General features: G+C 58.1%; 2 protein-coding genes across 2 annotated transcripts in view; one reads left to right on the top strand and one right to left on the bottom strand.

The window, feature by feature from the left end:
- Positions 1-844: 844 nt before the first annotated feature.
- On the top strand, positions 845-14,160 carry LOC134044175 (homeobox protein EMX1-like). The gene is made up of 3 exons (XM_062493284.1): positions 845-1,205; positions 3,746-3,930; positions 13,097-14,160. Exons 1-3 carry the CDS (start codon positions 845-847, stop codon positions 13,262-13,264), a joined length of 714 nt encoding a protein of 237 aa, XP_062349268.1. The 3' UTR covers positions 13,265-14,160.
- A 6,063-nt stretch (positions 14,161-20,223) lies between these two features.
- SFXN5 (sideroflexin 5) overlaps positions 20,224-21,231 on the bottom strand; it is a 95,167-nt gene continuing 94,159 nt past the window's right edge. Inside the window, exon 13 of the mRNA XM_062493242.1 lies at positions 20,224-20,308. Within this exon, the coding sequence (XP_062349226.1) occupies positions 20,231-20,308 (78 nt within the window). The 3' untranslated portion in view covers positions 20,224-20,230. The remainder of the gene's footprint in view (positions 20,309-21,231) is intronic.

Here is a 21,231-nt window from a genome sequence, read left to right as displayed (position 1 = left end):
TGGTCCTCCCCTGCCCGTCTTTACCTTCCCTGGCCTCCCTCTGCCTCCTCTGCCCCTTCCTGGCTGCCCTCGTCCTCCTCCGGCTCCTTTCGCTTCCTTTGGCCTTCCCTGCGTGTCCTTACCCTGCTCTGCCCCTCATTCCCTCCTCTACCTCGCACTGCCCGTCCCTGCCCTCCTCATCCTATCCCAACCCATCCCTGCTACCTTCAGCTGCTGTCCCATCCCATTATCCCATCGCATTATTCCATCCCATCCCTGCATTCCCTGCTCTCCCTATCCCATCCCTACTTTTCCCTGCTCTTCCATCCCGGCCCCGCTCTCCCATCCCATCCCATTATCCCATCCCACTATCCCATCCCACTATCCCATCCCATTATCCCATCCCACTATCCCATCCCATCCCATCCCATTATCCCATCCCATTATCCCATTATCCCATCCCTACATTCCCTGCCCTCCCCATCCCGGCCCTGCCTCCTCCGCTCTCCCCTCTCATCCCCGGGGCTCAGGTGAGGCCGCCCCGCTCTGCTCCCGCAGGTACCGCCCGTGTTCGGAGCGGCCGCCCGGGGCTCGGGGGCTGCGTGGGCGCCCGCGGGTGGGCGGCGGGGCGGGGGAGGAGGGAAGGAGGGAGGGAGGGAAGGAGGGAGGGAAGGAGGGGTGCGGGGCTCGGTCCGCGCGCGTGTGTGTGTGTGTGTGTGTGTGTGTGTGTGTGTGTGTGAGTGAGTGTGCCGTGCCCAGGGGGAGGTTTCTCGCACACGCACGCACACACACACCGCACACACACGCGCGCACCCGCAGCACCGGCCCCGCTCCGGCCCCCCCCGCCCCGCTCCCGGCTCACACCATGTTCCAGCCGTCTGCGAAGCGCTGCTTCACCATCGAGTCCCTGGTGGGCAAGGACACCCCCCTGGGCCCCGAGGACCCCCCTCGCCCCGCCGCCCTCGCCTACCCCGGCCCCGCCGCCGCCGCCGACGCCGCCGCCTTCGCCCCCGGCTTCCAGGGAGCCGCCGGCCGGGCTCTGTACGGCAGCGCCGAGCTCGTCTTCCCCGAGGCCGTGGGGCACCCGGCTCTGCCCGTCGGGCCCCCCCAGCTGGGGGGCTCGGCCCTGCCTCACCCGCACCCCTTCTTCGGGCCGCAGCACCGCGACCCGCTCAACTTTTACCCCTGGGTGCTGCGGAACCGCTTCTTCGGCCACCGCTTCCAAGGTGAGCGGGGGCTGCGGGGGGCGCGGGCCGAGGGCTGGAGGGGTCCCGGGGCTGCGGAGCTGCGGGGGTCCCTTCCCGGGGCTCGGGACTGCAGGGCAGGACCTGTTGCTGCCGTGTCCGCACGCACGGCCGCAGCCCCGGGCGCTCCGAATTCCCGGTGCCTCCGAATTCCCGGTGCCTCCGAATTCCCGGTGACTCCGAATTCCCGGTGACTCCGAATTCCCGGTGCCTCTGAATTCCCGGTCCCTCCGAATTCCCAGTGCTTCCGAATTCCCGGTGCCGGTCCCTCCGAATTCTCGGTGACTCAATTCCCGGTGCCTCTGAGTACCCAGTCCCTCCGAATTCCCGGTCTCTCCGAATTCCCCGTGCCTCTGAATTCCCGGTGCCGGTCCCTCTGAATTCCCGGTCTCTCCGAATTCCCCGTGCCTCTGAATTCCCGGTGCCGGTCCCTCTGAATTCCCGGTCTCTCCGAATTCCCCGTGCCTCTGAATTCCCGGTGCCGGTCTCTCCGAATTCCCGGTGCCGGTGCCTCAGAATTCCCGGTGCCTCTGAATACCCAGTCCCTCCGAATTCCCGGTCCCTCTGAATTCCCGGTCCCCCCGAACTCCCGGTGCCGGTGCCTTGGCACAGCCGCGGCCGGAGCGCTCCCGCAGCCCCGGGGCCGGGCCGAACCCACGGGGAGCGCGGCAGCCCCGCACGGTCCCGGCCGAGCCTCGCGGAGCTCCGGGGCACGGGACCGGCGCCGCCGCCTCCGTGCGCAGCCGAGCCGGGAATTTGTTTTTCTCCTCGCCGGGAACGAGGGGAAGGATTTCGGTGCGGTGGATCTCGGCTGCGCAGAGAGATGCTGCTCGGTGCTGTAGATTTTCTCTCGATTCCTTTTCTTCCCCTTATTTCTCTCTTCTCTTTCTTTCCTTTTCTTTTTTTTCTTCACTTGCTTGTTTTGTTTCTTTCTTTCTTTCTTTCTTTCTTTCTTTCCTTCTTTCCTTCTTTCCTTCTTTCCTTCTTTCTTTCTTTCCTTCTTTCCTTCTTTCCTTCTTTCTTTCCTTCCTTCTTTCCTTCCTTCTTTCCTTCCTTCCTTCTTTCTTTCTTTCTCTTAATTTTCTGACTCCGTCTCTATTTCTTTTATCTTTATTTTCTTTCTCTCCGTTCCTTCCTATCCTCTTTCTTTTCCTTTGTTTATCTGCGTCCTTTTCTTTCCTTTCCCCCCATTTTTTTATGTTTCATTTTTTTCCCCCTTTTTAAATTTTTTTTTGTCTTTTTTTTTTTTTTTTTTGCCTCTCCATTTCCCCTCCACCGCCGTCCCCTCCGTCCCGCCGCGGTGCCGGGGGGTCCCGCAGCCCGGATTAGTTTTATCTGCTCGGCACCAACCCCTCGCTTGTCCCCGGGGCTCCGCCGGGGATTGCGGCCGCTGCCCCGGGGGCACCGGCGCGGTCCCCTCGGCCCCGGGAGCGGCGGCTCCGCGTCCCCCAGAGCCCCGGGCCCGGCCCGCCGCTCTCCCGAGCCGTCCCTCTGTTCTGCCTTCTCTCTCCGCTTTTAATTTTCTTTTTCTTCCCTTGCTTTCGTTTCTTTCTGCCTTGTTTCGCTCGCTTGCTGTCCAGCTTTCCTTCTCTCGTTCGTTATTCTTTGCTTCTTTCCATTTTTTAATTTTCTTTTTTGCTTTCCTACTTCTTGTCTCTTTCTTTCCTTCTCCTTTCTTTCACTTTCTTTTCCTCCTTTTTTTTTCCTCCTCTTTCTTTACCTCTTTTTAATCGCTTTCCCACTTTCCTCCTTTGATCCCACTTTTCGCCTTTCTCCTTCATTCCTTGTCCCCTTCCTTCTTTCTTTCTCCCCTCCACTTTTTTCTTTCTTAGTTTCCCTTTTCTATTTTATCCTGTCACTTTCTCAGTCTCCCTCCTATTTTATAATTTCTTTTTCTCTCTGTCTCAGTTTTTTTCTCTTTTTCTTTCCTCTTCCGCCTGCTCTCCCCATACATCCCTTCTTTCTTTCTTTCTTTCTTTCTTTCTTTCTTTCTTTCTTTCTTTCTTTCTTTCTTTCTTTCTTCCTTTCTTTCTTTCTTCCTTTCTTCCTTTCTTCCTTTCTTCCTTTCTTCCTTTCTTCCTTTCTTCCTTTCTTCCTTTCTTCCTTCCTTTCTTCCTTCCTTTCTTCCTTCCTTTCTTCCTTCCTTTCTTCCTTCCTTTCTTCCTTCCTTTCTTTCTTCCTTCCTTTCTTCCTTCCTTCCTTCCTTCCTTCCTTCCTTCCTTCCTTCCTTCCTTCCTTCCTTCCTTCCTTCCTTCCTTCCTTCCTTCCTTCCTTCCTTCCTTCCTTCCTTCCTTCCTTCCTTCCTTCCCTCTCTTTTTCTCTCTCCCTTCCCTTCCTTTTAGAACTGCATCCAACCCCACCATGGATCTAAGAGGATCCAAGACGGAGAACGGGAGACACATTTTGGAGTGGGGAAGGCTCCCAAAACCACACAGGGCCAGGAAATCGGGGCAGCAGCGCCGTGCAGAGGGGGGAGCGGGGGTGCCGGGGCTGCCCTGAGCTGTGTGTGTGTGCGCCCGCAGGGAGCGAGGTGTCCCAGGAGAGCCTCCTGCTGCACGGCCCCTTCGCCCGCAAGCCCAAGCGCATCCGCACGGCCTTTTCCCCGTCGCAGCTGCTGCGCCTGGAGAGGGCTTTCGAGAAGAACCACTACGTGGTGGGCGCCGAGCGCAAGCAGCTGGCCAGCAGCCTCAGCCTCTCCGAGACACAGGTACGGGCTGAGACACAGGTACGGGCTGAGAAACAGGTACTGCCTGAGACACAGGTACGGGCTGAGAAACAGGTACGGGCTGAGAAACAGGTACTGCCTGAGACACAGGTACGGGCTAAGACACAGGTACGGGCTGAGACACAGGTACTGCCTGAGACACAGGTATGGGCTGAGAAACAGGTACTGACTGTGACACAGGTACGGGCTGAGACACAGGTACGGGCTGAGAAACAGGTACTGACTGTGACACAGGTACTGCCTGAGACACAGGTACGGGCTGAGACACAGGTACTGCCTGAGACACAGGTACTGCCTGAGACACAGGTATGGGCTGAGAAACAGGTACTGCCTGAGACACAGGTATGGGCTGAGAAACAGGTACGGGCTGAGACACAGGTACTGACTGTGACACAGGTACTGCCTGAGACACAGGTACGGGCTGAGACACAGGTACTGACTGTGACACAGGTACTGACTGTGACACAGGTACGGGCTGAGACACAGGTACTGACTGTGACACAGGTACGGGCTGAGACACAGGTACGGGCTGAGCCACAGGTACTGACTGTGACACAGGTACGGGCTGAGCCACAGGTACTGACTGTGACACAGGTACAGACTGTGACACAGGTACGGGCTGAGACACAGGTACTGACTGTGACACAGGTACGGGCTGAGACACAGGTACGGGCTGAGAAACAGGTACGGGCTGAGACACAGGTACTGACTGTGACACAGGTACTGCCTGAGACACAGGTACGGGCTGAGACACAGGTACTGACTGTGACACAGGTACTGACTGTGACACAGGTATGGGCTGAGACACAGGTACAGACTATGACACAGGTTCTGACTGAGACACAGGTACAGACTGAGACACAGGTACTGCCTGTGACACAGGTACTGCCTGTAACACAGGTACTGCCTGTGACACAGGTACGGGCTGAGACACAGGTACTGACTGTGACACAGGTACTGACTGTGACACAGGTACTGCCTGAGACACAGGTACTGACTGTGGCACAGGTACAGACTGAGACACAGGTACGGGCTGAGACACAGGTACTGACTGTGACACAGGTACAGACTGTGACACAGGTACTGCCTGTGACACAGGTACAGACTGAGACACAGGTACAGCCTGAGACACAGGTACTGCCTGAGACACAGGTACTGCCTGTGACACAGGTACAGACTGTGACACAGGTACAGACTGAGACACAGGTACTGCCTGTGACACAGGTACAGACTATGACACAGGTACTGCCTGAGACACAGGTACTGCCTGTGACACAGGTACAGACTATGACACAGGTACAGACTGTGACACAGGTACTGACTGTGACACCAGCACGGCTTGAGACACAGGTACTGCCACCCGGCTGTGCCACACCTGGCCTGCCCTGTCCTGCTGTGTCCATCCATGTCCTGCCCTGTCCCACCGTGTCCCACCCTGTCCCATCCTGTCCCATTGTGTCCCACTTTTTCCCACCGTGTCCCTCTGTGTCCCAGCCCTGGGAGCATTCGGTGCTCGCACAGCACTCCTGTGTGAGATCCCAGCTGGGGTTCCCCCAGGCCCTGCGGGTGTTCCTGGGTTCTTTGGGGTGTGTTTGGGGTTGTGGCTGTTCCTGCACACCTCGGGGTGTGTTTGGGGTTGTGGCTGTTCCTGCACACCTCGGGGTGTGTTTGGGGTTGTGGCTGTTCCTGCACACCTCGGGGTGTGTTTGGGGTTGTGGCTGTTTCTGCACACCTCGGGGTGTGTTTGGGGTTGTGGCTGTTCCTGCACACCTCGGGGTGTGTTTGGGGTTGTGGCTGTTCCTTCACACCTCGGGATGTGTTTGGGGTTGTGGCTGTTCCTGCACACCTCGGGGTGTGTTTGGGGTTGTGGCTGTTCCTGCACACCTCGGGGTGTGTTTGGGGTTGTGGCTGTTCCTGCACACCTCGGGGTGTGTTTGGGGTTGTGGCTGTTCCTGCACACCTCGGGGTGTGTTTGGGGTTTTTGTGTGGCAGCATTCAGGTGTTACAGAAGCTGTGGCAGGTTTGGGGCTGGGAATGCAGCTCTGACATCGTCCCGCTCTCCCGAGCGCTTTTCTGGTGTTTTCCCGCTGGCTTGGGGTGTTTTCCCTGGGAGCAATTGATGGGTGTGAAAAATCCAGTTAGGAAAGGAGCAGCAGCCTGAAGGCTGCTCTGGACAGCTGGAAAAGCACGGCTGAGCTGAGCAGCTCTGGGTCTGCGCTCCAACACCCAGAATTCAGGATGGAGACGGTGCTGCCGAAGGGCGCTGGCTCTGGATGAGACTTTCTGGGATCAGAAGGGGCATTTCACTGGAATTTAGGTGTAAGGAGACCCAGGAGAAGCACAAGGGTGAAAGGAAAAGTGAACAGAGCTGGGGGGAAATGACGGAGTTGGGGCTGAGCATCTCTGTGTGTCCAGATCCGGTGTCCCGGTTTCCCGGTTCCCAAATGCTTCAGGAAAAGGAGCGTTATTTCCTGGCATATTCAGCATCTGAGGGGAAGGAGAAAGTTTCCCCCGAATTCTGGTGAGGCGGTTGGGCCTATGTGCTGAATTAATTGAATCTTTAAGCTTACATTTAATTGGGAAATAAAGCTGGAGCCGTGGGTGTTCCCAGTACCCGCCTGGCTCATCCTTGCCCAGGCTCTGCCAAACAAAACCTCCAGACGCATCCCTGCGAGAGGGAAGTTCCTGGGAGGAAAATGAAAATGTCACCGGCGCGGGGACGGCGGGAAGGAGCAGCTGGGGATGTCGGGGAGCAGGGACTGAGCCCCAAAGCCCCGAGGGTGTTTGAACCCCAAGGGTGACGCTGTCCTGACCCCCAGCCCGTGGCGCTCAGCGCCGTCACCGGCTTGGGCCCCTTCCCGCTGCTTCCGTCATCTCTCTCCAGGCTGGAATGGAGAAAAAAGGGAAAAAAGGGACAAAACCCAAAGGTCAAAGAACAACCGGGAACTTGTCGGGGTGGAAAGGGCAGCTGTGGGATGCCCCAGGGAGAGCTTAGCCATTCCCTGGCCTTTTCCAGCATTGCCTGGAGCCTGAAAGCAATAATTCCGATTACTGGGGAAATGCAGCAGCATCCAAGCACAAATCCCAGGGAGATTTCGGAGCGTAAAGAGGCCACATAGATATTTTTAATTTTCTTTTTTTTGTGTGTGTGTGTGTGTGTGCTGCAGCCTATTTGGTAGCGTGGCGTCTCCGTGATTTTGGGAAGCTGCTCTGCTGGCAGGGAGCGAGCGTGGGGCCAACGGGAGGCTGGGAAAAGCTCCTGTCCTTCCCCATGGATCCATCTGGGAATGGGCACCTGGCAGTGGGCATTTCAGGCAGCAGGGAAATATTTTTCCCTTCTTTTGTAGCTTTGGAAAAACAGTTAAGAAAAAAAAAAATTACCTGGAGGGAAATATTCCCAGTGTGCCAAGGGATGGGACACGGGATGGGATACACCCGGGTGTTGGGATTGGAGGAGAGGGACAGCCAGGGGCTGGTGGCTGTGCAAAACCCAGGGTATTATTATTATTATTATTATTATTATTATTATTATTAAATATCCCGTGATAAATCCTGCATGGAATCAAATTTCCATGGAAAACCAGCCTGCGTTATCCAGGACTCCCATCCCGGTGTGACACAGGTGTCTTTTCACCTGGGACCCCACACCCAAACCCAGCATTCGGGGGTTTTATCATTTTTTTCCCATGGATTTGCCAATTCCCAGCAGGAGTTGCAGGTCCCGGCTGTGCCTGGCCCTATTTCCCAGCTGCTTTTCCCCATGGAAAAAGGGGTTTTACCCTTTGGGCTGTGCCAGCTCCGGGACCCCCCCAGCCAGGGAGCAGCACCTGGAGCAGCCCAGGGAAGGTGAGAAGGGTTCAGGTCCTGCCCAGCATCAGGAAATGCCTTTGGGATAGGGGCTGGGGACGGCGCAGGTGTTTAACCCCTTCCCAGCCGCTCTCCCACCAAGGAGCTGTGGTAATTCGGGATGAGATTGGAACAACAGGCGCCGGGAACAGTAAAATCGAAGGGACTGGGGGAACAAACTGCAGCCCTGAGACAAACCCAGGTGTTCCATGGAGGGGGTCGGGGGGACGAGGTGCAGGGAGGGCTCCGAAGGGAATGTGGGATGGTCTGAGCAGGAGGGGGGGTTGGGTGTGATGGGGACACCACGGGGGTGACACACGTGGCATCGAGCCAGGTGTGAGTGTGTGAGGGGGTTCCGGGGAGGGTGGGGGCTCCGGGATCAGCAGGGATCCCAGTCCCTGTGGGATCAGCAGGGATCCAGTGCTGTGGGAGCTCTGGGATCAGCAGGGATCCCAGTCCCTGTGGGATCAGCAGGGATCCAGTGCTGTGGGAGCTCTGGGATCAGCAGGGATCCCAGTCCCTGTGGGATCAGCAGGGATCCAGTGCTGTGGGAGCTCTGGGATCAGCAGGGATCCCAGTCCCTGTGGGATCAGCAGGGATCCAGTGCTGTGGGAGCTCTGGGATTGGTGTTCTGGGAACGGGAAGAGCTGGGGGCACCGTGCTGTGTCCTGTGGGGTTGGGCATCGCCTCGCTGTGCCAGCGCTGGTGGCACCGGGTCACTTCAGCTCCCGTGGCAGCACCCTGGGCTGGGAGGGCACTTCCATGGATTCCCCTGGCACGACGGAACCCAGAATTCCCAGCACAGCCGCTCCACACCCAGCAAACCCCACTTGGGGTCTCAGATTCCCCAAGCAGAGGGAAGTTTGGGGTGGTTATTGACCCACCGTGCATCCCAGTGTCCCGTCACAGTTCTGGGGTGATTATGGAACCCCTGGATATCCCAGTGTCCCCTCCTGGATTTGGGGTGATTGTGGAACCCCTGGGTATCGCGGTGTCCCCTCCTGGATTTGGGGTGATTATGGAACCCCTGGGTATCGCGGTGTCCCCTCCTGGATTTGGGGTGATTATGGAACCCCTGGGTATCCCGGTGTCCCCTCCTGGATTTGGGGTGATTATGGAACCCCTGGGTATCCCGGTGTCCCCTCCTGGATTTGGGGTGATTATGGAACCCCTGGGTATCCCGGTGTCCCCTCCTGGATTTGGGGTGATTATGGAACCCCTGGGTATCCCGGTGTCCCCTCCTGGATTTGGGGTGATTATGGAACCCCTGGGTATCCCGGTGTCCCCTCCTGGATTTGGGGTGATTATGGAACCCCTGGGTATCCCGGTGTCCCCTCCTGGATTTGGGGTGATTATGGAACCCCTGGGTATCCCGGTGTCCCCTCCTGGATTTGGGGTGATTATGGAACCCCTGGATGTCCCGGTGTCCCCTCCTGGATTTGGGGTGATTATGGAACCCCTGGGTATCCCGGTGTCCCCTCCTGGATTTGGGGTGATTATGGAACCCCTGGATGTCCCGGTGTCCCCTCCTGGATTTGGGGTGATTATGGAACCCCTGGATATCCCGGTGTCCCCTCCTGGAGCTGTCCCTGCAGGAACAGAGCAGCCCTGACCAGGGGCTCGGGCCCGGCTGGGAATCACAGCCACTCCATAATTAATAATTAATAATTAACAGAGCGAATGCCTGGGAATCACAGGAGGAGAAAGATGCCCCGATAGAGCCCGAGAGTGCCCCAGCCAAAGCCCGGGGCTGGCACTTGTCGTCCCCCTCCCCTCCCCCGCCCGAGAACTGTCCCCAAAAACAAACCACAGAAGTTTTGGGGTGATTTCAGGAGGACAATCCCCGCGGGGACGGGCACAGGGGCAGCGCTGGCACTGGGGGTGGTGGCACTTTGGGTGACAACCCTGTGACAGCGGGGCTGGTCCCTCTCTGTCCCCATCCAGACCCATCCCAGCGCTCTCAGCCTTTCTCATGGCCCGGGGAAGCTGCACACGGCGCCACCGGGTTTGAATTGGCAATGTCACCCCCGGGCCAGAGCGGGATGTCCCGGTGGCCGTGGTGGCCCTGGGGGTGGGAATGTGCAGGGAAACACGGACGGGAGCTGCGCTTAGGGGCAGGATGGAGATGCAGGAGCCATCCCGGCTCCATCCCCACCCTGAGCAGCAGCTCGGGGCGGGAGGTGACCCTGGAGGTGACCCTGAAGGTGACCCTGGAGGTGACCCTGGGGGACAGAGCCAGCCCCGGGAGTGGCGGGCTGGGATGCACAAACACCCGGCGTGAGAACGGTTAAATCAGGAAGGGATAAAACCCCGGGCTCGGGTTCGAACCCTTTATTCCCGGAGTCGGGATGAGGCTCGGAGGGGGCGGCTTGTCCCCACTGTGAGCCTCTGACCCTTTTCCCGTGGTGGCTGCGGCACGGGAGGGCCAGGGAGCTCCTCCAGCCTGGAAACATCCCCATTCCCACACCGGGAATTCTGGGGATCCTCACCCCGCATCCTGACCCTGCCAGGGAGCTCCTCCAGCCTGGAAACATCCCCATTCCCACACCGGGAATTCTGGGGATCCTCACCCCGCATCCTGACCCTGCCAGGGAGCTCCTCCAGCCTGGAAACATCCCCATTCCCACACCGGGAATTCTGGGGATCCTCATCCCGCATCCTGACCCTGCCAGGGAGCTCCCCCAGCCTGGAAACATCCCCATTCCCACACCGGGAATACCGGGGATCCTCACCCCCATCCCTGTTGCGGGCCGAACCGAGCCGGGCAGAGCCGCTGTTCCCCCGCCCTGCTCCGCGCTCAGCACTTTAATCGCTTCATGCCTTGGTTCCCCTCCATCATTTAGGGATCAGGCAACTTCCCTGCTCCCAGAGGGCCGCGAGCTTTAATTAAAGTTTGCAAAGCGCTCTGAATGAAAGGCGCCAGCTCGGAATTGTTCCGGGAATGCCCCAGAGGTAGGAAAGGCAATGGGTTGTGTCCCGGGAGGGGTCAGGACACGTCCCGCTGCCAGGAGGAGCCGGTCCCTGAGCCGGGAATGCCGGAATGGCAAGGGCTGCTGCTGGGCCGGCCGTGGCTCCAGGGAATTCCAGACTGGGATGGGAATGCCGGCTCCTGATGGGAATACCAGCAGGATGGGAATGCCGACTCCCAAACTGGGAATGCCGGCATTTGGTGGGAATGCCAGCCCCTGAACTGGGAATGCTGGCCCGGGATAGGAATGCCAGACTAGGATGGGAACGTTGGAGTGGAATGGGAACGTTGGAGTGGAATGGGAATGCCGGCCCAGGACGGGAATGCTGGACTGAAATGGGAATGCCAGACTGAACTGGAAATGCCAGTCCAAACTGGGAATGTTGGACTGGGATGGGAATGCTTGTGGTTGGTGCTGAAGGACAGGGGAAAGAGAGGCAATGGTCCCGGCATTAGCTGTGGGATCGGCTGTGGGATCAGATGTAGGATCGGCTGTGGGATCGGCTGCGGGATCAGATGTGGGATCAGATGCGGGATCGGCTGCAGGATCAGATGTGGGATCGGCTGCGGGATCAGATGTGGGATCGGCTGTGGGATCGGCTGTGGGATCAGATGTGGGATCAGATGCGGGATCGGCTGCGGGATCAGATGTGGGATCGGCTGTGGGATCAGATGTGGGATCGGCTGTGGGATCAGATGTGGGATCAGCTGCGGGATCGGCTGTGGGATCGGCTGTGGGATCAGCTGTGGGATCGGCTGTGGGATCAGATGTGGGATCAGCTGCGGGATCGGCTGTGGGATCAGCTGTGGGATCAGATGTGGGATCAGATGTGGGATCGGCTGTGGGATCAGATGTGGGATCGGCTGTGGGATCAGATGTGGGATCAGATGCGGGATCGGCTGTGGGATCGGCTGTGGGATCGGCTGTGGGATCAGATGTGGGATCAGCTGCGGGATCGGCTGCAGGGTGAGAAGCTTCAGGCTGGGCTGGACTGGCAGTGGGCGAGCAGAGGCACCGAGTGCTGCGGGTCTGGGAGCTGGGCAGAATCCACAGCCCGGCTGGGGCATCCTGAATCCCACCTGAGGAATTCTCATCCTCTCATCACCCCACTGCCATCCCTCGCCCCCCCATCCCTGCCTGCAGCGTCCCTCATTCCCAGATGGAGCATCCCATGCCTGCAGCACCCCACATCCCATCTACAGCATCCCACTGCGTTGCCTGCAACATTCCAACATCCCTTACCCCATCCACGCTGCTTCCTGCATCCCATCCTGCATCCCTTCGTGCATCCCTGCCTCTGGAATCCTGAATCCTGCATCCTGCATCCCTCTGTGCACCACTGACTGTGGGTGCCCTTCAGCACCCCACACTGACCCCTGTCCATACCCACCCCACACTGACCCCTGTCCATGTCCTGCCCACCCCACACTGACCCCTGTCCATGTCCATACCCACCCCACACTGACCCCTGTCCGTGCTGCCCACCCCACACTGACCCCTGTCTGAGGACTGTGGGTTTGGGTCAGTATTCCCGGGGCTCAGGCAGGTGAGGAGGGTGGGATCCCCAAGGATGAAGACTCCGCTGCCTCTCTGTGCTCCTGGGAGTGTTTGGCACCAGCAGAGTGGAAAAAGGTCGGAAACCTCAGTGTGGTCAATTAATGATCAATAATTGTGATTACAGTCCTGGCTGGAGCTGTGGGGATGGCTCCCAGTGTCATCCCAGTGATGTCTGTGACAATCCCAGGGGTCACTGGTGCCTGTGGCGTCCTGGCACCAGCGGCAGCTGGCACAGGGCTGGGTTTGGCTGCTGCCACCGCTCTGTGGGCACAGCCCAGCTGGGGCTGACGGGCTCTGGCTGCTCCAGGGAGTGTCCCCCGTGCTGCTGTCCCATGTCTGAGGTGTCACCGAGTGTCCTTCAACCCCAGCCCCACGTTTCTCCAGGGCTGAGAGGTGGCAGCAACCACATTTGTACCCTGTGTCCCACCTTGCCATGGGAAACTGAGGCAGGGCAGGGTGGCTGTGGGAGCTCCTGGAGAGACAGGGTCAGGGACAGGGATAGGGACTGGGATCGGGACAGGGGCAGGGGCAGGGACTGGGACTGGGATCGGGACAGGGGCAGGGGCAGGGACTGGGACTGGGATAGGGACAGGGACAGGGACAAGGACAAGGACAGTCTGGCCACTCTCCAGGGAACCCCCAGCTTCCTGCCTGGCTGCAGCAGCCAGCTGTGCAGAGCCAGCTGTGCAGAACCAGCTGTGCAGAGCCAGCTGTGCAGAACCAGCTGTGCAGGCCCAGCTGTGCAGCCCCCACGAGCACCGCTGTCTCTGTCCCAGGTGAAAGTGTGGTTCCAGAACAGAAGGACGAAATACAAACGGCAGAAGCTGGAGGAGGAAGGCCCCGACTCGGACCAGAAGAAGAAAGGCTCTCACCACATCAACCGATGGCGCCTCGCCACCAAGCAGTCGAGCGGAGAAGACATCGACGTCACCTCCAACGACTAAAACAGGGACAGGCTCCTGGTGCGGCCACCATGGAGAGGAGCCCGGGCCAGGACGGGGGGACACAGGCGGTGGCACCCACCGGACTCTAGGGACGTCGTCCGAGCCGCCGCCGCTGCCCGCGGCCTTTCCTCGAGGCGGGGCACGACCCCCGTGCCCCCCGTCCCCCCCAGCCCTCGGAGGGGTTTTCGGGGAGCTCCGGCCGAGCCGAGGAGGAAGAGGAGGCTGCCAGGGCAGCCCCGGGACCGCGCGTCCTCCTCGGCGCTGGAGTCCGTGAGATCCAAGCAACGCGTCCTACCACGAGCTCAATGTTCCGACCCTTTCTTCATTTGCTTTTTTTTTTTTATTCTCGGTTCCCCTCCCCGTTTTTTTTTTTTTCCTCCCCCTCTCTCGTTTTCTCCGTTGGTTCGTTGTTTGGGTTTTTTATGAGGATTTCTTTTAATTTATTCTCTCTTTCCCGTGCCCGTGTGCGTGGTTCCCTTCCGTAGGTAGCAGCTGTAGTGAGTGTTACTGCGTGGAAATAAAGGCCAAACGTGCTGGGAACTCACCTGGATCCCTGCGGGGAGGGATGGGGCGAACTGCGCCCTGCTGGGGCTGGGGACAGCGGGGTCCGGCTGGGACAGAGACTGGGAGCAACTGGGAGGGATTGGCAGGCACTGGGAGGCAGGGGGGGAAACTGGGAGGCACTGGGAGGTACTGGGAGGGATTGCCAGGCACTGGCAGAGATTGGCAGTCACTAGGAGGAACTGGGAAGTACTGGGAGCAACTGGGAGGCACTGGGAGGAACTGGGAGGCACTGAGAGGGATTGGCAGGCACTGGGAAGAAATGGGAGGCAGTGGGAGCTACTGGGAGGTACTGGCAGACACTGGGAGGCACTGGGAGGCATTGGGAGCTACTGGGAGCCATTAGGAGGAAATGGAAGGGGGTCATTAGGACAAACTGGGAGGAACTGGGAAGAAATAGAAGGCACTGGGAGGAATTGGTAAACACTGGGAGGATCTGTGAGGAACTGGGAGGCACTGGGGAAAACTGGGAGGAACTGGGAGGCACTGGGAGCAACTGGGAGGCATTGGGAGGAAATAGGATGCACTGGGAGGCACTGGGGAAAACTGGGAGGAACTGGGAGGCACTGGGAGCAACTGGGAGGCATTGGGAGGAAATAGGATGCACTGGGAGGCACTGGGGAAAACTGGGAGGAACTGGGAGCAACTGGGAGGCATTGGGAGGAAATGGGAGGAACTGGGAAGCATTGGGAGGAAATGGGAGGCACTGGGAGGAACTGGGAAACATTGGGAGGAAATGAGAGGCACCGGGATGCACTGGGAGGCACTGGGAGGAACTGGGATGCACTGTGGAATACTGGGAGGCACTGGGAGCAACGGAACAAGCGTGGTTTGGTGGCTCTATGGTGGTGGATGGGGACTGGGGTGTCCTTGGGGTGTCACAGGTGTGTGGGGTGTCCCTGGAGGTCCCTGGGGTGTCCTGGGGGGTCCCTGGAGGTCCCTGGAGTGTCATGGGGTGTCCTGGGTGTGTCTGGGAGTGTCTGGGATGTCCTGGGGGTGTCCCAGGGTGCCTGGGGTGTCTCGGGATGTCCCAGGGCATCTAGAGTGTTCTGGGGGTGTCCCAGGGTGTTCTGGGGATCCCAAAGGTGTCCCAGGGTGTTCTGGGGGTGCCCAGGGTGCCCACCCCGCTGGAAGCCGCAGCTGAGCCCTCGCCATTCCACAGGGATTCGCTGTCAGGATGATCCCTGACCCGCTCAGACCCCACGATGAGATTCCAGGTTTGGAATAAGCCGTAAAAACCAGGAAAAAAACCCAAGTTGTGTTTCCTAAAGGGACCTGGGGACACGCCCAGAGCTGGGGACGGCCACCACCAGCAGGACTGGCACGTGCCTCCCTGGGAATGTCCTCAGAGCATCCCAGGGGAGCTCATCCCGGGATGTACCCTGAGCTCACACCCCCCGACCCCACACTCCTCCGGAGGCAATCCCAGGCTCAGGATCTCCATCCCAGCCCTCCAGGGACAGGGGACACTACATCCCTCAGCCAGGTGACGTTGGAGAGGTGTCCCAGAGTCTCCTGTCCCCAGGTCCAGCATTGGCCAGGTGACCCCACGTCCCACCCTGCCAGGGCCTGAGCACACCTCGGGATGGGGAGCAGGAAAAGGAGCAACGAGGAAAAATGGCAGGAGCTGAGAGGTGTCCAGGCTGGAAGCTTGGGACACGGGTGACACCACCCTGGTTGTCCCCTGGCTGGCTGGCAGGTGTGGGACATGGGTGACACCATCCTGGTTGTCCCCTGGTTGGCTGGAAGGTTTTGGGACATGGGTGACACCATCCTGGTTGTCCCCTGGTTGGCTGGAAGGTTTTGGGACATGGGTGACACCATCCTGGTTGTCCCCTGGCCAGCTGGAAGGTTTTGGGACACGGGTGACACCATCCTGGTTGTCCCCTGGCCAGCTGGAAGGTTTTGGGACATGGGTGACACCATCCCGGTTGTCCCCTGGTTGGCTGGCAGGTGTGGGACATGGGTGACACCATCCTGGTTGTCCCCTGGCCAGCTGGAAGGTTTTGGGACACGGGTGACACCATCCCGGTTGTCCCCTGGTTGTCCCCTGGCTGGCTGGCAGGTTTGGGACATGGGTGACACCATTCTGGTTGTCCCCTGGTTGTTCCCTGGTCATCTCCCGTCCAGCTCAGGGAGCAGCCAACAAACCCATCCTCCAGGAAAAGACCCAAAACTCCTCACTGGCACCTTTTGCTGCAACCTGGTCCTCATTATTCCTTAATTAACATCGCCAAGACATCAATTAACCGCGGCATTTGTAATTAAATACTCCGGGAGATGCGACGATCGCTTCGTTACGATTGTGTGCCGAGGTGAAGGACTCGATGTGAGCCGCGCTCCCCGATCCCTGCACTCCCCAGTTACAGAAATCCAGGAATGCAAGCGCTCCGGGTTCTTCCTTCAGACCCAAGGCTCCGTTTTGTGCATTAGGAGATTAATTAGTGATTAAGTGAACGCGCAGAACGTTATCATTAGCTGTGCTGTGGAGGCTCCCTGGCACGGTTTGCTGTCCCAAAAGCCAGCACTAACGTGGCACGGCTTTCCCAGCTCCGTGTCCCAGCCCTGAGGACGCTGCAAGGGCGAGTGGGGACATTCCCACATCATTCCCACCATGAGGGCAGGGACCAGGAGCACCCAGAGCTGGGGCTGCTCCAGGAGGGGCCCTGGAAGGGTTAAACCGCCTTGGAAGGTCCCTCAGGGTCAGGTTTGGGGCTGTTGAGCTTTTCTGCTGCTTTGGAATTCGATCCCAGCTCTTGTTGGGATGCTGGAGCACCAGCTGGGTTCAGATGGGGATGCCGTGATCTCAAGAGCCCAAGGACTCTTGGTTGCCCAAGAGTTTGGGACCACGGGGCCACCACGAGGTGCTCCTCATGCAGAGCCCTCGTCCTGCTTGTCACCAAGCTGGGGACAGCAGGGGAAGGGCAGCAGAGAGGGGTCTGCAGCATCCTGGTTGTGCCGGGGGGATGTGGGGACAAGTCCCAGGGTGTCCAGGGCCACCTCCCCACCCCAGACTTGCAGGGACAGCAGATGGGGCTTGGAGCACCCTGCTCTGGTGGTTTTGGAATGGGATGAAATTCCAGGTCCCTTCCAGCCCAAACCATTCCACAGTTCTGTGCTTCCAGAGGTGGCTGGAGAAGGGAGCTGAGCCCAGGACGTGGTGGCTCTCCCGGGCTCCCAGCAGGAGCTTCTACCCAGGGGCAACGATGTCTTGAGTGGCACCGGGACCAGATTTGGGAGCAACCACTGCTGCCAGGCTGCCAGAGGCTCTCCGAGGTAAATCCTTGTGGAATGCCTGACTCAGGCCCGGGATGTTTCGTTCCTCAGCACAAACCCTGCCGAGCTGACTGAGCCCCATTCTGCTGCCACACAAAGCCAAACAAGTCTGACGGGGTTTGTGCGGGCAGACGACAAATCCAGACTCATTTAGGGCCTGTGATTGTCACTTGTTTGACGGAGCAGCTGCCTTTGAGCCGCGCCACGCTCGCAGCACAGCTCCTCTGACATCCCCAAGCTGGTCCCCAGCCCCTCGCGCAGGATCAGGCCCTCTGCCTTCCCTGGAGCTGCCTGGCTTTAATAAATCCCGAATCTCTCCTCCAAACTGATTCAGCCCCCAGTGATGATCGCTGGATTAACGGGATGAGCACGCCCTGCTAATTGCAGACCTGCACAGGCAGAGCTCTGCAGGTGAAGTGTGCAGGGAAAGCATCCACAGCCACTCCCATCACGGGGAAAAATCGGGAGCTGGCTCTTTCCCAAGGCAGAACTTGATCGATCCCTGGTTTTCCTTGGGTGTCTCCCGAAGGAGCACAGGCTGCAAAGCCCAGCCTCCTTTCATCCCCTTGGAAATTCCTTGGAGCCAGCAGGTAACCCCAGCTCAGACCCCAAACCCCGGATCTGTGACAAACCCAAATCACCAACTCACCCCCCAAAAAAACCCCAAATCACAGCTCACTCCTCGCTCCACCTCTCCTGAATCTCACGGCAAAGTGCAGCCTCCATCCCTTCCTCCTTCCCCCTCCTCCAGACAAAATCCTGGGGTGGGGAAGCTCTGAAGCAGAACAGCTCTGGCAGTGCCCAAACCCTGTGGGAAGGGGGAATGCTGTACCCAGACTGGCACCCGAGCCAGGAGCCTTCTCCTGCTTCTGTCTCAGCTCCTCCCCACCCAGCAGGAGGCAGGCAGAGTTGTGCCTCCTGCAGCAGATCCCCTTTGGCTCCGTGGAGCCCTAACGGCAATTTCAGCCTCACAGGAGCTTTTCCCTGCTCCACACACCCCCATGGATGTGGTGATCTGCACCCCCAGCTGCTCTCCCAGGTTTGGGGACTGCCAGCATCCCTTGTCCCCTCCCCTGTGCTCAGGAGTTCTCTATCTGCTCCCCAGCAGGACAGATGGCCATGGAAGTGTCACCGGGACAGCTGTCACTGCCTTGTGGCCTCCCCAGATCCCAGCCTCATCCTCTGGGGCGTACATTCATCTCATCTAGTGCACTAAAGGAACTCCAGCGGGCCAAATCCAGCTGTTCTGGCCCTGGTGGAAATCCAGAGCAGCCCAAGGGTGAGCTGAGCCCACTCTGGGTTTCCAGCAGGGTTTGGGACTGGGAGCTGTCCCAGGAACAGCAGCTGTGAAGGGCCTGGAGTTGGCCCCTCCTGTCCTGTCTGCTGATGTGTAAATCCACAGCACTGATCCCTTTTTGTGCAATTATTCCTGATTTACAGCAGGACAGGGCAGAACCGGCGGCCCTGAGCTGCCCCATTCCCGTGGGTCTGACTCCACACACGGGGGGCTCAGGGCTCCCAGTTCCAGGCATTGCAATAAATCCATCAAATACATTCTGGGTCAGTGCTGATTTGGTTTCTCCTTTTCCCCCCACCCTCCCCAACCCCATAGAAATGGGAATTTGAAGGTAAGAGCCTGTGCCACCCCAGCAGCAGCACAGCTCCATCCCCACAGGGATCCTGCAGGGACAGGGGCTCTGCAGGGACAGGGATTCTGTCAGGACAGGGATCCTACAGGGACACAGACCCTGCAGGGACATCCTGCCTTTGGAATGCTCTGCTGGTGGCCATGCTCCAAATGAACCTGAGCAATTCCCTCAGAATTTCGGGAGTGAGATACCAGAAATCCAAACTGTGGCCCCAAACCCAAGGTTTGGTGCAGTGTGGGGCTGACTCAGCCCTCCCCTTCAACCACCCCAGAGCGGAGCTGTTGAAGGGACAGACAGACAGACAGACAGACAGACATATGTCCCCAGAGGGGAGCGTCCCCTCTGAAGGTGCAGTGTCACAGCCATCAGCTCAGCACAGCTGCCAGGACCTGGCTTTGGGCACAGTCAGATTTGCCGGGTGGAGGGGTTGGAAAAAATGGGGGAGAGAAAAGGAAGAGGAAGAAGAGAAAGGAAGGAGAAGGAGAAGAAGAAGGAGAAGGAGAAGGAGAAGGAGAAGGAGAAGGAGAAGGAGAAGGAGAAGGAGAAGGAGAAGGAGAAGGAGAAGGAGAAGGAGAAGGAGAAGAATTCCAGTTGGAAGGGGCCTTCAATGTCCAGCTGCCTGCCCATCTTAAACCACATCCTGTCCTTAGACCAGCTCAGCAAAGCGTGGTTTAGCTCAACCAGCTCAGATTAGCCCCATCCCTGTCGGAGGGTGTGTGCTGGATGAGCCAAACTCCCCTCAGGGCTGGGCAAAGGAGCACAGCAGCTCCAGCATCACTTCTGCCCCAACACTCCACGTGTGGGCACCTTGGTTTTCCAGGTGAAATCCAGGCAAAAGCCCCTGTGGAATTGCGGGTGGTGGGATCCAGGAGCAGCCAGTCTCGCAGTGAAGGGCAAGATGCCACCAGCAGCGTCTGCAGGAGGAGGAAGAGGAGGAGGAGGAAGGATGGAGGGGGCACAGCCGAGCCCTTGGCTGGGCACACAGAGCTGGGAGTTCCTCTTCAGCGCTCGACTGCTGGGGTGGGATGGGCAGGGAATCCATCCCGGGCATTCCCAAACCCCCGATCAACGGCATCCACGCGGCCCTTGGTCTCTAGAGTGTTGTGCAGCACCCGTGGGGACTGAGCTGCTGTGAGCACGGGATGTGCTGCCTGGTTCTGGTCGTGCAGCCCTGAACTCCCTCCACGCAGTGCCAGTGACTCGGGACTTTTCTCAGCTACTTCTAAAGTGTTTCAACGTGATTTTATTTGTTGTAGTCGCCGCTCCTGTTGCTAGGTTAAAACTTTTAATATTAATCTTTAGAGTGGTGCAAGGTGTCAGTTCTCTGCAGGTGTTAATTCCCTCCCGGGCTGCCGGGAGCAGCTCCTATCACTGAGCTCTATTATTTCATCTTCTTCTTGTTGTTTGCTTTCTCCCAGGCAGGGTCTGGAGTTTCCCATTCCCTCCCCAGATTTTCTGGGCTGGGATGTTCCTCTGGCACTCACAACCCTTTGTTGTAGACCACAGTCTTACTGCTGGTGGCCATGGCGATCTCCGGCTCCAGCTGAGACGTCTCGATCTGGGAAGGCAAAGAGAAGCAGGATCAGACCCGGAGCAGCTCCACAGATCCATCAATTAGCTTGGAGAAGGAGGAGATGGCAATGATTCCGTGTCAATCACGCCTTTTCCTGGTGCTTCACGTGCTGTGCTCCAGGCTCCAGCCCCCTCCCCCGACGTGGATGGGTTTGTGGCACACGGAACGCTGCACGTTCTTTGCCTGGCAGTGCTCGAGGAATTATGGAATTAGAGATGATGAATTATAGAATTAGAGATGATGAATTATAGAGTGTCTGAGGCTCCAACACTTCCCACCCAGCCCAGCTTCCCATCGTTCCTTTCCAGCCCAGTTTTCCATCCTTTCCTCTTCTTTCCTTTCCTCTCCTTTCCTTTCCTTTCCTTTCCTTTCCTTTCCTTTCCTTTCCTTTCCTTTCCTTTCCTTTCCTTTCCTTTCCTTTCCTTTCCTTTCCTTTCCTTTCCTTTCCTTTCCTTTCCTTTCCTTTCCTTTCCTTTCCTTTCCTTTCCTTTCCTTTCCTTTCCTTTCCTTTCCTTTCCTTTCCTTTCCTTTCCTTTCCTTTCCTTTCCTTTCCTTTCCTTTCCTTTCCTTTCCTTTCCTTTCCTTTCCTTTCCTTTCCTCTCCTCTCCTTTCCTCTCCTTTCCTTTCCTCTCCTTTCCTCTCCTCTCCTCTCCTTTCCTTTCCTCTCCTTTCCTTTCCTCTCCTTTCCTTTCCTCTCCTTTCCTTTCCTTTCCTAAACTTTCCTTTCCTAAACTTTCCTTTCCTAAACTTTCCTTTCCTTTCCTTTCCTAACCTTTCCTTTCCTAAACTTTCCTTTCCTCTCCTTTCCTTTCCTTTCCTTTCCTTTCCTTTCCTTTCCTTTCCTTTCCTTTCCTTTCCTTTCCTTTCCTTTCCTTTCCTTTCCTTTCCTTTCCTTTCCTTTCCTTTCC

This window comes from Cinclus cinclus, chromosome 5 (genome assembly GCF_963662255.1).
Source record: "Cinclus cinclus chromosome 5, bCinCin1.1, whole genome shotgun sequence".
Taxonomy (NCBI): Eukaryota; Metazoa; Chordata; class Aves; order Passeriformes; family Cinclidae; genus Cinclus; species Cinclus cinclus.
Note: the sequence above shows the minus strand (reverse complement) of the source record. Positions and strands in the feature narration are given on the sequence as shown.